General features: G+C 37.8%; 1 protein-coding gene across 1 annotated transcript in view; it reads left to right on the top strand.

The window, feature by feature from the left end:
* Positions 1 to 16,479, top strand: part of LOC134654049 (inner centromere protein A) — a 77,783-nt gene that overhangs the window by 9,073 nt on the left and 52,231 nt on the right. The window contains exon 2 of the mRNA XM_063509445.1: positions 15,564 to 15,889. Within this exon, the coding sequence (XP_063365515.1) occupies positions 15,728 to 15,889 (162 nt within the window). The 5' untranslated portion in view covers positions 15,564 to 15,727. The remainder of the gene's footprint in view (positions 1 to 15,563; positions 15,890 to 16,479) is intronic.

The following is a 16,479-nucleotide window of genomic DNA, read 5'->3' as shown; positions in this document are numbered from 1 at the left end:
CCAGATTTGCTTGCTTTGATTCAAACCTGTAATTTCTCGTTATTTTGTGAAGAATCTTGTGAATTAATTATCTGCTTCGAAAGCTAAGGGCTTTTAAATTTTACAATTAGGTTAGGGTGATGGTTTGAATGAATTTGTGAAATAGCTAACGTGCGCGTAAGTTACTTTCTATGCATAACGCTCGCATTCGCATATTAGTGAGAGTAAGATGTATAGAAAGTAAGTTACGCAGACGTTAGCGAATATGTTAATTTAACACTGCTAAGCCAGTCGTTATAAGGCTATTGTACAGACCTAACCTAACATATATATGTCGGCGACGGATGGTCCCGATGGCGGTGGGCGCGTGGGGGTAGTACCTAGATGTATTACTTCACAGCCAAAATAGTAGGTATGCTACAAACGCATGAAATAAACATTCGGACTCATTAACCATACTAGTGCCTACTATATTTCAGTACTAAATGATGAAAAGAACTAATTGCTATTAGAATGTTGACTGGTTAAATTGCAAATAAAAAGATCACATGAAATCGTTCAAATCTTTATTTCAGTCAAACTAAACCGGTTCCAACCCTACACCTCTGACCCGAGAAGATTTAACCCGGCAACAAACTCGGCGGGACACATCTTTTCAAAACAACACATAGTTTCTTTATTTTACAAAAGTAAGCTTCTAATGGCACATAAGAAATCAAAATAACACTTGGAATAAAACACTTAGCTAAACGGTTAAACAACGTGAGAATCTATAAGCTTTCAGAATAATCCTTCAGGTGTAAGCCTTCAGGAACGTAGCGAATTAGGCACGAGCTTGGCTAACGTCCGATCTCTAGCGCGGTCCGATCAAGAAGAAGGAAGCCAGTTCCAGCGGCGGAGCCAACCGCTCCCGCCTCCAAATTCAAGTTGGTAAACCTGCCTGACCAGTCTACCAACATAACGACAAAAATGCCTGCTCGTGCCTACGTTCACTCAAGATACCCCTCTTGACGTTCCAAAGCCTTCTACCTGTCATCTTAGTTCATCAATACGCCAATAGATGGTGGCGTTACTCTCTACGCAACTTTAGGATTCCGTTACAAGCAAATAATATGTAGCCAAACATTGCTAATCGATTTTATACAGGCGTTTAAAGCTATGAACTGTAACACTGCAATACGTCCTTCTGGTGTCTCGCTCCGACACGGCCGTCCTGCGCTACACACGTCCTCGTGTGTGGGTGTACGCATTTGATTCTGTAACAAAACATACAGCACAGTATCTCATCGCTCGGTCATTCCTGACCAACAAATTGGGTCTCACTCAAATTACTATTAAAATCAAACTTTGTTATCAATCAAACCAAAAAAAATAATTGTTCAAAATTACTTTGACAATCCTCAATTCTCAAGTCAAAAATAGTCCATCGAGCAACGACTAAATAAAAATAATCATCAGTAATCATCGCCGCTATCTAACGGATACACTCCAATAATCATCGCCTCCATCTGGCGGGTACTCTCAAATTTATGTAAAAACAGAACAATCCCAAACATCAAAAACAAATCACAACAGCTCTAATTCATTGCTCGACAGTATCACTACTATTGTCGTCAATACCAATTTACGAGGAAATTAATCTGGCATAAAAAAAAATTGGTCATATGTGATCTAAATTTTTGTAAGACATCTTAAAATAAATAAGATTTTGAATTGATAGTTCCAATTTTACTAATATGAACACAGTACATAAACGGGAATTCATTTTTAACAAAACAACACCAGTCCTTCGGTGCATTGCCAGTCCTTCGGCAGATACCAGACCCTCGTCAGAAGTAACCATCTCAGCCGCGTAAGTGCTACTCCTCGCAAAGAGCATTCTGCACATAAAAAGCAGACCACGTGCACCTCTTACATGCTCCGGCACTTCTGATGCGGTCACTAAACAATACCCAGTCCATCGGGCATACTTTCAGTCCATCGAAAGCAAAACAGTATTGCCCAGTCCATCGGGCGTGCCTTCAGTCCATCGAAAGCATGACAGTATTGTCCAGTCCATCGGGCGTGATTTCAGCCCATACGAAAGTACAAGCTTTCAGTCCGTCGAAAGCAAAACAATGTTAACAGTGAATTCCAAAAAAAAGAAAATAAAAACAGGTCTTTAAATCATGTTACTCAGAACCATTGGTACTATCAGCGTCAACTGATCAACTGAAACTGAACATTACTGATCAAAATCACTAAAGATAGCTTTCTTCTTTAGCTTTAACAACAGAAACTCGCTCAAGACTTCTATGCAGAAGTAAAACATCTCAAAATAATCCCAACAAAATGGGAACTGCTCACCAGCTTAACAAAGTATGATGCACGCGACCAAGTCAAAGGTGGTGGTGGTGAGGTCCAACCCAAGCACGGAGGCTGATCCTTTCCGCTTGCCGTTGCCGTTGCTGCGGCAGATTGCGAGAGACACGATGTGGTTCAACATAGCTGGCTGTTACTGAAATCATCATTTGCACGGTATCAGGTTTATCATGTATGCAGGCTAAACTCAAAAGGTTTATGAAATGCAAGGTAGCAGACACAAAACACATGTTTCCAATGTATACGGGACTTCAAAAATCTCAGAATAAAATTTAAACTTCAATGAGTGAGTTTTATTTAATTCCATGAACAAACAAACACGTGTTCCAAAAATAAGTAACACGGTAAAATGGGCCAATACGAAAAGTGACAGCTTATTAGTTACGTTCGACTGTTATGCTTCGCCATTACACTCAAAATAAAATTCACTAATAAACAATTAGAACGAAACCTGTCCTTTTATTTCCAAATCTCCAGCACAGAAGATACTGCACAGCTGCTTCTGTGTCACGGGCGTAATGGTGTCTGCAAAGTTCGCTCGGCTCTGGCTGCAGGACACTGTAACATTAATTTTCATATGCGTAGCTCATGTTGTGATCTATCACGGCATTACGAGCAATAATTTGTCGCAATTTTATTAATTACTAAACGTTACAGGGTAAAGATTACATAATCCTTGCATTGGCAAATCAGCAGGATCAATTTCTAACGGTGCATTGTATTTTCATGAAAAAAAATATTTTTTGAGGGTAGATGCACAAGTGAGCGATGAAATAATATCACGTCGCGACAGCCAATATTTGATTTTAATTAACAATATGGATTTCACATCAAAATAACTTAAGATCACTTAGATTTCAACGGATTTTAAAAATTAATTGTATTTTCAAATCAATTATTGAGGGTAGATTCACAAGTGAGCGATGAAATAATATCAGGTCGCGACAGCCAATATTTGATTTTAATTAACAATATGGATTTCACATCAAAATAACTTAAGATCACTTAGATTTCAACGGATTTTAAAAATTAATTGTATTTTCAAATCAATTATTGAGGGTAGATTCACAAGTGAGCGATGAAATAATATCACGTCGTGATAGCTAATACTTGGTTTTAATTAACAGTATCGATTTCAAATCAAAATAACTCAAGATCGCTTTGATTTAAATGGATTACAAAAATTAATTATAAAGAAACGTGGCGATACCAGAGATGACGTCACGTAACGACCGCTATGCTCGACTGCCTCAATCATAATTCACAATTTCACAATAATTCTCACCAAATAACAATGAATTACACTCACCTTTCAATGAAGGTTAGACACGTGAGCTTACCATTTACCACGTGTCCAGATTATGGAATATAGGTCACCAGAAATACACCACGCTCCCAGGTGGCTGTGTAAGCAATACATGAAACTCCGCATTCATCCCACTTGCTGATGTCGGCGACGGATGGTCCCGATGGCGGTGGGCGCGTGGGGGTAGTACCTAGATGTATTACTTCACAGCCAAAATAGTAGGTATGCTACAAACGCATGAAATAAACATTCGGACTCATTAACCATACTAGTGCCTACTATATTTCAGTACTAAATGATGAAAAGAACTAATTGCTATTAGAATGTTGACTGGTTAAATTGCAAATAAAAAGATCACATGAAATCGTTCAAATCTTTATTTCAGTCAAACTAAACCGGTTCCAACCCTACACCTCTGACCCGAGAAGATTTAACCCGGCAACAAACTCGGCGGGACACATCTTTTCAAAACAACACATAGTTTCTTTATTTTACAAAAGTAAGCTTCTAATGGCACATAAGAAATCAAAATAACACTTGGAATAAAACACTTAGCTAAACGGTTAAACAACGTGAGAATCTATAAGCTTTCAGAATAATCCTTCAGGTGTAAGCCTTCAGGAACGTAGCGAATTAGGCACGAGCTTGGCTAACGTCCGATCTCTAGCGCGGTCCGATCAAGAAGAAGGAAGCCAGTTCCAGCGGCGGAGCCAACCGCTCCCGCCTCCAAATTCAAGTTGGTAAACCTGCCTGACCAGTCTACCAACATAACGACAAAAATGCCTGCTCGTGCCTACGTTCACTCAAGATACCCCTCTTGACGTTCCAAAGCCTTCTACCTGTCATCTTAGTTCATCAATACGCCAATAGATGGTGGCGTTACTCTCTACGCAACTTTAGGATTCCGTTACAAGCAAATAATATGTAGCCAAACATTGCTAATCGATTTTATACAGGCGTTTAAAGCTATGAACTGTAACACTGCAATACGTCCTTCTGGTGTCTCGCTCCGACATATATGTATTGTGTTTTTAGGTAACGACTTCGTATTATTAGATTGTCCAATTTTATTACTATTATGAGCCCATATTGTCCCACTGCTGGGCAAAGGCCTCCCTCTTATTCTTCCACGTATCCCTATCCTCGGAACTCTCGGAAGTCTCCCACCAGTCTCCGTCAAAGAAGTCAAGCTCGTCCCGCCATCTCTGACGAGGTCTACCGTGACGCCTTACAATTAGTGGGATGAAATTATTAGCAAAGAAGAATTTGTGGGATGAAATTATTAGCAAAGAAGAATTTGTGGGATGAAATTATTAGAAATGAAATAATTAGCAAAGAACGAAAAAATACCGTTTTCGTTCCCATACAAAAAATACCGGTATCCGATCCCTGATGTAAATAATATATGTACATCTAGGTTCCTCGAAATCAGCGTACGGTCCGATTTCCACCGCTCCGTACCGTAATCTGAACAACGGTCGGTCCGTACTTCCGCAGAACTTCCTTGTTTACCCACTTTTGATTGGAGTTTGTGTTTGTTTTTTGATATTGCGTTGATACAAAGTTGGAAACTGGGGCCTTCGTGGTAATAGTTGCAGTTCCGCCTACTGAGGTAATATAAATAACTGTTGTTATGCTAATATTAAATTATAAACTGCATATTACTCAATCGCGTTGAAATGTATTAGAACAAGTAACGTTAGTCCACACTGAAACTCGTATCACTACTAATATAATACGCAAAGAAGAATCTAAAGACGCTAATAAGTATATTAAAATCAATCAAGATGTGCCAAAGGACAACACATGGCACACGAAAAGCGTTATCTTATCACTCTTCTATTGTATCTCTGTGTTTTGTTTCCAAAAAGTTTAGGTATGTTGGTACTACATATAATGGTATTTGTTTTATGTGTCTAGAGTTTAAAATCTTTCTCTTCTTTAGAATTCAAAATCAGCACTTGCTCAAGAAGCAACAAATGTCCAAAATTGTGCTCTTATCCACATAAAAAACCTACCTTACCGTACCTTTTGTTTCAGTACATCTTTTGTATTGTATTTTTGATATGTTTATATGACTGTTTGGTTTTCTTAATAAGTAATAAAAAAAAACGGTAATATCTAACATTCTTATGGGGAAAAAATTTACAACTTCCAAAATAGAAAGTTCTTTTACTCTTGTGATTTTGTCCAGAGATTACCGATGACATATGTAACTTTTTGCCTAAATGATCAGCATCTGTACCCATACCTACGCCATTAAGGCCACTATAACCACTTAAGGGATATCCCGATTACGTCATAAAACTACAAAAAACGAATAGCATGTCAAGTCACGCTCCAGTTCCCTGTCTTTATCGATTATCTCGGACTAGGTTTGTAATGCCAATTGGTAGGCTCTTCGATATATTTTCCATGAGGTCGCGATTCCCTTGAAGTGGGGGAGGTTAGTCTATGGAAGTGGGTGAGGGGTCGATGAACGTAACACTTGGTGTTAAGAGGTCATACGGTGTTAATCGTCGTAATTTGATTTGTTTCTTTCAAAACGCACGTAATTTCTTGGGTGACTGCTTATTTCATAAAACGTGAATTGATGTTGGTTAATACTTGAGGTACATATGTATAATTATTTAGATTGGTTTATCTACATAGACTGACATAAGCAATAGGAATACATCATCCTAACTTATTTTATGGTATGCGGTAAGCGATAATAGTGTCTTTGTCACTATTAATAAGAGTTATCACATAACCGTAGATAAATTAGTACTTTTCGCTGCCAAATTAAACTGCCAAGCGACAGTAGTCTCTCTGTCGGTGTGGTAAAACCTACAGACATGTAAAGCTAATTTGGTATTTCGGTTGACCGCTGTGGCGCGCTGCGGCAGCGGAAATTGTGACGTCATCGGACCGGACAGTGCAGTGGGAAGCCGTGGAACAAGTAAAAATGCCAAAAGTCGCTCTTAATAATGTTCAAAGTGAAATTACGATCCAAAGTGAAATTAAGATATTGATCGAAATTACATACCAAAGTGCTTACCTAAATTTCCACTATTTTCGTTGTATAATATTTTTTTTTGCAACGAAAACTAATACCAGTGCCCTGTTTATCAAAAGCTTGTACTTAACTTGTAATACAAGTGGAAGTCCCTTTCTAACAAAAGCTGACAAAAAGGGACTTCCACTTGTATTACAAGTTACAAGCTTTTCATAAACGGGGCACTGATATGATATCGATATATAGGTATGCACCTACATATATGTTACGTAAGTGTTCATGCCAAGTTTAATGTAATTTAATTTAAGCATGTCATTTTAAAATGAGAGCGTAGGTAAGTAACTCCAATAATTGTATGGGAGCGGTTTTGTCGGCCGAAATGTTACCATCGCGTCAATATTTAAAACACGTGTGACGTAGGTAAGTACCTACAATGTCTAATAATGTAATAAAATAACATTACCAATATCTAGAAAACCTTTTATACGGCAAACATGAAATAAATTGACAAGAGACACGTACAGTATTTAATAATATCACGAGAACAAAGGCCACCGTTTCCGAGGCGGGACCGAAGTAATAAGGGCGGTGAAAGCCTCATCTTGTCAGTGGAGTAAAGAAAGAGATCAGAGTAACAGCAACACGTTAAACTGACAGTTGTAGACTTAATACAAACAAATCAGATAACCGTGCTGTCGTGTGGGTGATGTGGGTATACCATAACTCCCAAGCATCATCTCTTTTCAGACATTCTAAAATAGGCAAGCTTTCTTATAGCTAGGTATACTTACACGTTTTTAACCTGTAACCGCCGACAAAGAAAACCTTGCCAAGACAAATGCAATTTTGACTTGTCAAAATAAAGATTTAAAGTACAATGTGATAGAAGGCTTTTTTATAGGTATTTGGGTGGCTACAAGTTAAATACTGGAGACAAAAGATAATGAGTATAAGTCAGGACTTCAGCTTGCCTCCTTCGGTTGGATTTCACCTCTGAACTAAACCACTCTGCTATTATGAATACGACTTATGCAAACTGCAGAGTACATTCTATAATCATTTCGCATCATCAATTGAGATGGATTAGAAGATTAGAACATACCTAATACAAATAATTAGCAGTTATTAGTTATACGTTGTCGTTACTCTGATGCTTTCTTTACTCCTGCATTGACTTTCGCCATTTTTGTTGAAAACAGGGAAAACAAAAGAAGACATTTCAGCTCGATGCTTTCAGCTCTCATGATGAACACTAAATTGTGATTGAGACCTCTCCAAGACCTATTAGAAGGTAGCGAAAACTAGGTATCCTAGTATTGGAAGATACCTAAAATAATATTTTCATAAATAGAGAAAACAATCGCGATACTGACAGACAAAGCACAGCCTAAACCATTTCATTTTCTTTCTTCAAATATTGCAGAACTAGAACTAGGTACCTACACTAAATAATTACCACGAATTAATTAACCAGACATTATTATTTGTAGATTTGTTATTCAGTGTATTTCAGCCTTTACACTTCCATATTATTGCAACCATAGTACTGTTACGCTAGCCATATGCTAAAAGATGGAAGATGGTAAGTATAGTAAGACTTTACTGAAATTAATTTTCTGTGGCCATGCAAGCCTGTTGATAGGACCTTTTTAATAAAATGTTTTAACAAATTTAAGCTTTATAAGAATATTTATAAATTGGATCAATGGAAATACAATATCGCCGTTTACCTCAGATCAACACAATTTGATCACCAACTCACCTAGTCAAACTGTCTCTGCTCAAAACAAACATCCATTTAAATATTCCTCGCTGCAAAGTAACGTGCAATACCCCTGAGCATAAAGTGCAAGAACAAAAGAATAAAAGCTTTGTAAAGAGAAGAATATTAAAAGAGTTCAGTTGGAGACAGCGCATCATGCCAGCTTTACCCACCGCTGTTTAAAAGTGAACTTTATTTCCCTAATCCTAAGGTAGCTTTTGCGATTGAATGAGATACGATCTAGGGTAGGTAAGGAGTTGGTTCTCCGCACTAGGGCCCCAAGTTCTTAGCTACAGCTTCTCGGGATTATTATTGCCATCTTTACTCGGAGACGCTGAATGTTAGCGTGGTTTAGTTTCAACGAGGTTTTATTTTAATGGAGGTGTAGAGCTGTTCGTAGTATTACTGATGGTAAAAAAGGGAGGTCATGTTTTTTATTTTATTTGTATACGAGTATTTTTATAGTCTTGTATATTATTTTAGCACACTCGAGAGTTCAAATGCCTTAGCGTATTAAGTACTAAATTAGCGCGTTAGATAGGTATACGGTACCTAATAAATATTTTGACTTCTGCTAAGTGTTATTATTACTTATTATATCGACGGCACAGTTAACTGACTAAGCACTCCAAGTCGTCCTTATAACGTGACAAAGTCTTCTAACAGGCACCTCTGCGTTTTCGTTTGAACATATCTGCTTTGATCATGTGAATAGTCGTCAAGATCAAACAAAGCTACGCTAGAAAGACATTCCAACGTCCCTAAGTAACCTCATTTGGCTCTATTCAACGCCTAATCAAAGGGTTGCTTTTAATAGATTAGCCTTTTTGAAGGTCTCTGTATGCTCTGGTTTGCGCCACAGCAAAATGGAAATGTGGAGCGGTTAAACCTTTTTTTTTCAAATGTCTCACTTTCCAACATTCCAAATGAGTAAAGTGGCTTTAAGGTAAGAAAATTGAGATTTTTACGTGCAATTGTGAGGGTAGCGCATGTCTTATTTATAGACTTTAGCGATATAGCAGCGATAATAAGTTAGCTGCTAACAATTAATAAAATCATAATAGCCAACTTACATTTGTCACAACTAGGCATAGCGTAATTTTGCTTAAAATATGTACGTTGATAATGAAAATAGTTAGCAGAGTTATACCTGAACCATATAAAACGTTTAGTAAGTTTTAATTAAAGCTCTTAATACAGCTCACACAATACAGAACACATACCTTGATATAGCTACAGTGAACCGCGTACAATCACCTGTATCAGAATCCCGAGAGACTGCCATATATTGCACACTATACCTGCGGGCTCAGCACGGTTCCATTTTTACCGACTATCACTATGCCCGTCACTTTCGCACTTACATACTTGTTAGAACGTGACAGGTATGGTGATAAACGATAAAAATGCGACCGTGCTACTAGGGCTGGACTTTAATTAAATATAAACTGGCAGTCTAGACCGGATAGTAACATTCCTATTATATCGTAACGTATGGCGTTATTCATAAACGGCTGCTAACTTAATGAGTTGATGATCGCCGTTTGTCCGATTGTCACCGTCGAGTTGACGATGATCATCAACTGATTAACTTAGCCAGGCCCGGATCTAGGGTAGAGCGAGTGGAGCGGCCGCTCTAGGCGCCGGATGGCAAGGGGGGCGCCAAAATGGCAAATGAGAAAAAAAAAGTTTTAAAAGACGCGAGACGCGACCCAAAATACGCTTGAAAACTTGAACGAAGGGCGCCAAAACCCGATTTCGCTCTACCCTGATCAAAGTGATCAAGGCTCGGGCCGGCACTGAACTTAGCAATACCTATCTCTGATACAATAAAATGAACCTTATGATCAAGATAAAGTAGCGAAGAGAGAGAAGTTCTAAAGTAAAAAGTAAGTATTCTAATGGGAAATACCAAAACCAGCGTGAATGACTTTTCACTCCGCACGCTCTATTCACTCCAAGCGTAGAATCGCAGGGGAAAAATCACAAGTCAACCATCGAAATAACAACGACGTATACGAGCATGGAGATTTAACACATAGAGCGCTGTTCTCCCAAAGGTGAACGGAATGGTAATAAACTGAAATCGTTATTTTCCGAGCGCCCGTTATTTTTAATTTCACGCTTTTTCAATTTCATTTCGAATGTGAATGAACAAGGTATTGGGATTTGAGTCACTGGATTACTTTTTTAACTGAGCATTCATGGATTTTATGTGTTTGAAAACTTTGAAATAAGGTTTCGAATTGTCATCTAACAGTGTGGAGTATATCAGTGAAGCAACATATTTAAAAGAGTTTTAGAGCAATACCAAAGTGGGCTATTTTGGTAAATGGATTACATCCTTTCCATCTTGGTTACCCATTTAACTTTAGCTTAAAAACTAAGCCGCCATCAGACATTAAGGCCAGCGATGTAACCACGGCAAAAACCACGTAACAGCCGAAATAGCGTTAAGCCTGTTATCCAACGATCCGATCAACGCGTTACTTCGAAAAAATCGGGATTGAACCTTGTCTTTATCACACTTTATGTTTCAAACTAAGGTGCAAAGGAGACGGAATTTTGAGAATCGCGAGAAAAGATATAAGTTATTTAGTTGCGAACTCCTTTTTGATAGTTCTTTAGAAGTGTTTGTTTTTGTTTGACCTTTGAGAAATGAGATTGGATGCGAAATAGTGTTTGCATCTTGGAGCTTTCATACTAATTGAACTCGAATTCGATTAAAATCGGGATCCTGTTTCCACGAGTTTGCAATTTTGTATTTATTCCCACAAAATTCTTGTCATTTAATCAATCTCCAATCTTTGTCCAATCTGTGTCCTTAGTTAAATAAGTTACGTACCTTTGTCCCATATTTTAGCAGCATTTTGATCTATACGTATAACTAAGTAAACCACGACAAACTTTGGAAATACATTATTGCTCTTACTTTTGTTCTCAACATTACCAATGAGCAGGCAATAGTACTTTTGTTCACATATTTAATTTATAAAACACCACTAAACTACCCGAAATTAGTTAATAAAAATGTTCAAATGTTGAAACCAGCGGATATATCTTCGGACCAGTGTGCGGATACTGTGAGTGTTGCGTGTCGTGCCGTGGACAATAAACATTAAACTTTGACGGGTAGCTGAAATTTCTTTGTCTACCCCGAACATTTTTATTAACTAATTTCGGGTAGTTTAGTGGTGTTTTATTAATATCTCCGTTGACATTTGTTGGGACGTCAGTCTTTCCGTGACCACAGCTGGTGCAACTCAGCTGAAACGTCGGAATTAAGAGGATAAGGGAGCTGAGATTTAAATATTTTAGGTAAACATACCCGTCTCGCTAATGGAAGCGGCTCCTAAAACTAGTGCGATAAGGACAAGGCGAAAAACCCTGCATAAAAATCTCAAAAAACGAGGTTTCGTACTCGACTGTTTCCTCCCCCAAAACTTAACCAAATGTGACGAAATTTTGAGATCTAATTGGTAATGAAATTATCTTTGTCGGACCGGTTTGCTTTTTTGGCTAATTGATATGACTCATATCAATTAGCCAAAAAAGCAAACCGGTCCGACAAAGATAATTTCATTACCAATTAGATTGAATACCACGCCTCTCATTGCGGCATAGTCAATTAGACCCTTTTGGCAATTTTTGAAGGGCTCTAGCGCCTTAAAAAACTAAAATATCAAAAAAAGGAAAACGGTCCAACACAGATATTGACAATATTAATCTGTGTTAAAAAAATCATTGCTCTAGCTTCAAAACCCACGGAGGAAACAGTCGAGTACGTTTGTATGGAGAAATGAGCACTCCTGTTGACTCTTAAAGCTAAAAACAATGAAATTATATCGCGGTAGACCCGTTTGTGTAATTAAATATGTGTACAAAACGCGTGAGTTTAAAGTGTTATAGTACTTTTGTTGTCAACATTTTACATTAATTGCTCTTACTTTTGTTCTCAACATTACCAATGAGCAGGCAATAGTACTTTTGTTGAAGTTTAGTTTTGTTCTTAACATTACCAATGAGCAGGCAATAGTACTTTTGTTGAAGTTTAGTTTTGTTCTTAACATTACCAATGAGCAGGCAATAGTACTTTTGTTGAAGTTTAGTTTTGTTCTTAACATTACCAATGAGCGGGCAATAATACTTTTGTTGAAGTTTAGTTTTGTTCTTAACATTACCAATGAGCAGGCAATAGTACTTTTGTTGAAGTTTAGTTTTGTTCTTAACATTACCAATGAGCAGGCAATAGTACTTTTGTTGAAGTTTAGTTTTATTCTTAACATTACCAATGAGCAGGCAATAATACTTTTGTTGAAGTTTAGTTTTGTTCTTAACATTACCAATGAGCAGGCAATAGTACTTTTGTTGAAGTTTAGTTTTGTTCTTAACATTACCAATGAGCAGGCAATAATACTTTTGTTCTCAACATTACCAATGAGCAGGCAATAGGCGATCGAACGTCACATGTCTTGCCACAACTCGACGTCGATGGTATCGCTCGGGTACCAGGGCGCTCTGGCACCAACTTCGGGTGCTTTCGATTTTCATGGGGGCTAAATATAGAATTATAATGTCTTTGCTATGCAAGCCAGGAAGCTTCAGCTACCTTTATATATTATAGTTAAATTTTGCGTGGACATTAAATTAAAGACCCACCAATTTGGAAGATTTTATTTTTCGAAAGTATTAAAATGAAAACTTCATGTAACGATAGCGAAACTGGGAGGGGAGGGGGGTTACTACCTTACTACAAACTTTTTCGACCATTCGTTCGTCGTCTATTTGAACCTCTAATATTGCTCTTGCAATTATTATAATTGGAGCGGTAAAGAGAATAGACGAACGAACAAAGTGGTTTGCAGTTATAGACCTGTGTCTTAGATTAGTCCTAAATGGTTTATATTTATTTGTATGTGTTCCGTCTTATTATTTATTGCTAGAAAGTTAAAGTCATACAATACCACTACCGTTTTTGTTTCTATCGCAAAACATAAAGATCAAATACATATAACGGCCGTAACACCGCAACAAATAACATTGATAGACAGCAACATTACATTTCCAGAACAATTGCGTTCCATTCGAGCAAATCCAATCATCCGTGGCTCGTCGCACGATAAAGGAAGCCTCGGAAAACTTGTTCCACATTAGGGGAGAGTAGGGCAATCACGAACGCTTTGCTGTAAACTAGTTAGCGAAAAACAAAACTTGCTACAGAAAATTTTAGTCACATGCCTAACTGAAATTACATAAGGATGTAACAAAATAATTGACCGAAGCGTAGCGAAGGTCTACGTTTTGACTCGGGCATTTTGCTTTTGTATGTCCGGATGTTCTCCTCTACAGGTCGCAATTCATAACCGATTTTCGTGAAATTTTGTAACCGAATTCTATGACTAAATAATTTTTTTTTGTCGATCCGGTTTTTGGAAATTTTTCAAAATGGCGGAGTCGTGATAGCTCCCGCCTAAACAAATAGTCGTATCGGTATCATAAGAGATTTTTCTTTTTGAGATATGTTTATAGATTAAATGGCCAAAAATTCAGAAAATTTGTATCGCTGGTTTTGGCGGTATTTAGATATTTAGTTTTTGCTTGAGAATGAGTAGCTAAATTCCGTCAGCTTTAGTAAGAACTATAATGGCGTATTTTGCAAACGTTCGCTTTTTTTGTTTGCATCGGGAGGTCCCTGGTTCAATCCCGAGTAATTGTATACTGCTACATAACTTTTTGTATTTTTTTTAATACTTAAATTTCGTATAGTTGTTTTTTATTTTATTTTTTTATTTTGAAAAAATGAAAAATTTCGTATTTTTTATTGATCAAGCGCGCGTTAAGCGTATTCGTTTAATTTTTGTTTGTAGCTTTATGTAGTTTTTAATTTTTTGTTTATATTACATGTACTATACCTATATTTTAATAAATATTTTTGCCATACATTTATTCAGTTTTAAGCTCTGCTCGCGAGGTCTACAGCTCACAGAGCCACTAGTGTAAGATTTTCCGAAGAGAGAATCCGGTGACAATGTCATGTAGGTATCTAAATATATGTTTTCTAACTTAAAAGCTAACTTGAAACATTATTAAAAAGAATAAAAACTATGTACCTAGAGTCTAGAGTTAGTAAAAATACGAATGGTTTTATAGTAATTAAAACGACTAGTTGCAATTTAACTCAAAATTACATTGAAATTTATAAACGTCATTGTCATTATACTACGGAAAAGTGACCACTTTTCCTTCACTCTTACGGCTGCGAAGTTGGATCTAACCAGATTTTTCTGATGGATATTTAAAAAGCCAAGGAAAACTACCACGATTTCTTCAATGTTATGCCCAGGCTCTAATTTATACTTTTTGTGTTATTTGAAAAGTCTCCTATCCTTTTCTATACCTGCCTAAACCTAATGTTCATAATTTATATTTGGAATACTCCCGGTACTGAGTTTGTATGGCGAGAACCGGGAATTCCCGGTACCGGTAGTGTATTTGTATAGAAACCCAGTACCGGGAGCATTCCTTCATATTTACCCGCTGGTCGTGATATCCCGTCTCTCCCGTATCGACACTGACAGCCGCGGAGCCAATTACTTCCCGGGACGATCCATCAACTCATTGCCTGCTCATTAGCTGTATTTCGGTCCAAATTGCCGTATTGGCAAGTTTGTTAAAAACTAATTTTCCGCGATAATCGAACGTTGCCGGCGTAATTGAAGGCTTCGAGGGGAAGGTCAAGTGGGTTACCGATAAATTGCAGCTAATATGATATAACAGGGCGGGGGAGTATTATATATTATGTAGGAAGGCGTAGGAGAATCTATGTTTAATGAATGCTCATCTTCAGAGCTAAAACATACTAACTAATCCAAACATCCACATCTCGCATTGAATATAATTATTAATTATGTTCGTAATATGATAAGGTCTAAGTATAAGTCTCAACTCGAAATTTGATAATGTCAAACAGGTCATAAATGTAATTAAAATGAGGAAATTACACAAATTAACAATTCACGTCGCTCGGAGCACTCGCTCCTGATACTCGACCGAATTGTTCAATATAATCGTCCACCGAATACGTTGTAATTACAATAACACGAGCCGTTTCTGTTTACATTATACATTCATAATTAAAATGTATTGTTTCATTGCAGGTGGCGCAACCGGAACGCTGTGTAAATATACTAAACATTGGTCTATTCAAGCAATAACTTAGAAACCCCGTAGTTCTAGACTAAGTCAAATTCTTCCATGCGTGTAAACTGTGTTGTGTCAAAATGTGTGTAAACTGTGTACTGTAGTGTAAAATGGTGGTAAAATGCCTGCGCGGTCGTCGTCGAGTTTGATGCGACCATTCGTGGTGCTGGCCCTGCCCGGGATGTATTTGCTGTACAAGTACAACCAGTACCGACAGCAGCAGATGGAGACCGCGCGGCGCCGCGTCACTGAGCGGGAGCTTATGCACCTTAACACCAAAATCGTGAGTACCTTAATTTTTTCCTTGTCTATGTCAATACCTAATTTTAGAAGGTCGTACGTACTGTAACGTACTACCATCAGTCGCTCTGTGTTGTTGTCCATACAAGCCGATTTTCTGCAGTTTTACGCGCGTAACCTTAATATGGCATCAAACCAGCGAGTGTGTATCTTTGCCACTCCCTACGATCACTCTCTACTTGATTGACGAGCAACAAGACTCACACCGAGCCAAATATCCAAAGAAATCCAGGAAGCCACGGCAGACAGTGAAGAGACGAGTTTAGATCTTGAAAGTTTACTAAATTAGTGCGATCCAACGTTAGAGCGGTTTACTTTGCTGTCCGATCATACCAGATGCTCACCAACACCACTCTCTATCAGCTGCTATTCTCCAAGGATCATCCGACAATTCCGACATCCGATTTTTGATCGGACAATGTGAAAACGCTCTTAGTCCGATCGCCGTTCAGAAGATTCCTAACATTACTCTAAACAACATAATGGAATGAAATCAAAAGAGAGCTAGTATTCTAATTCCAAACTTCACGTATTACCCCGACTTTTCACAGTCCGGAAGAGCTTTATCTTGCT

This window comes from Cydia amplana, chromosome 14 (assembly GCF_948474715.1).
Source record: "Cydia amplana chromosome 14, ilCydAmpl1.1, whole genome shotgun sequence".
NCBI lineage: Eukaryota > Metazoa > Arthropoda > Insecta > Lepidoptera > Tortricidae > Cydia > Cydia amplana.
The sequence above is the reverse complement of the archived record's forward strand: the minus strand, read 5'-3'. Positions and strand labels throughout refer to the sequence as shown.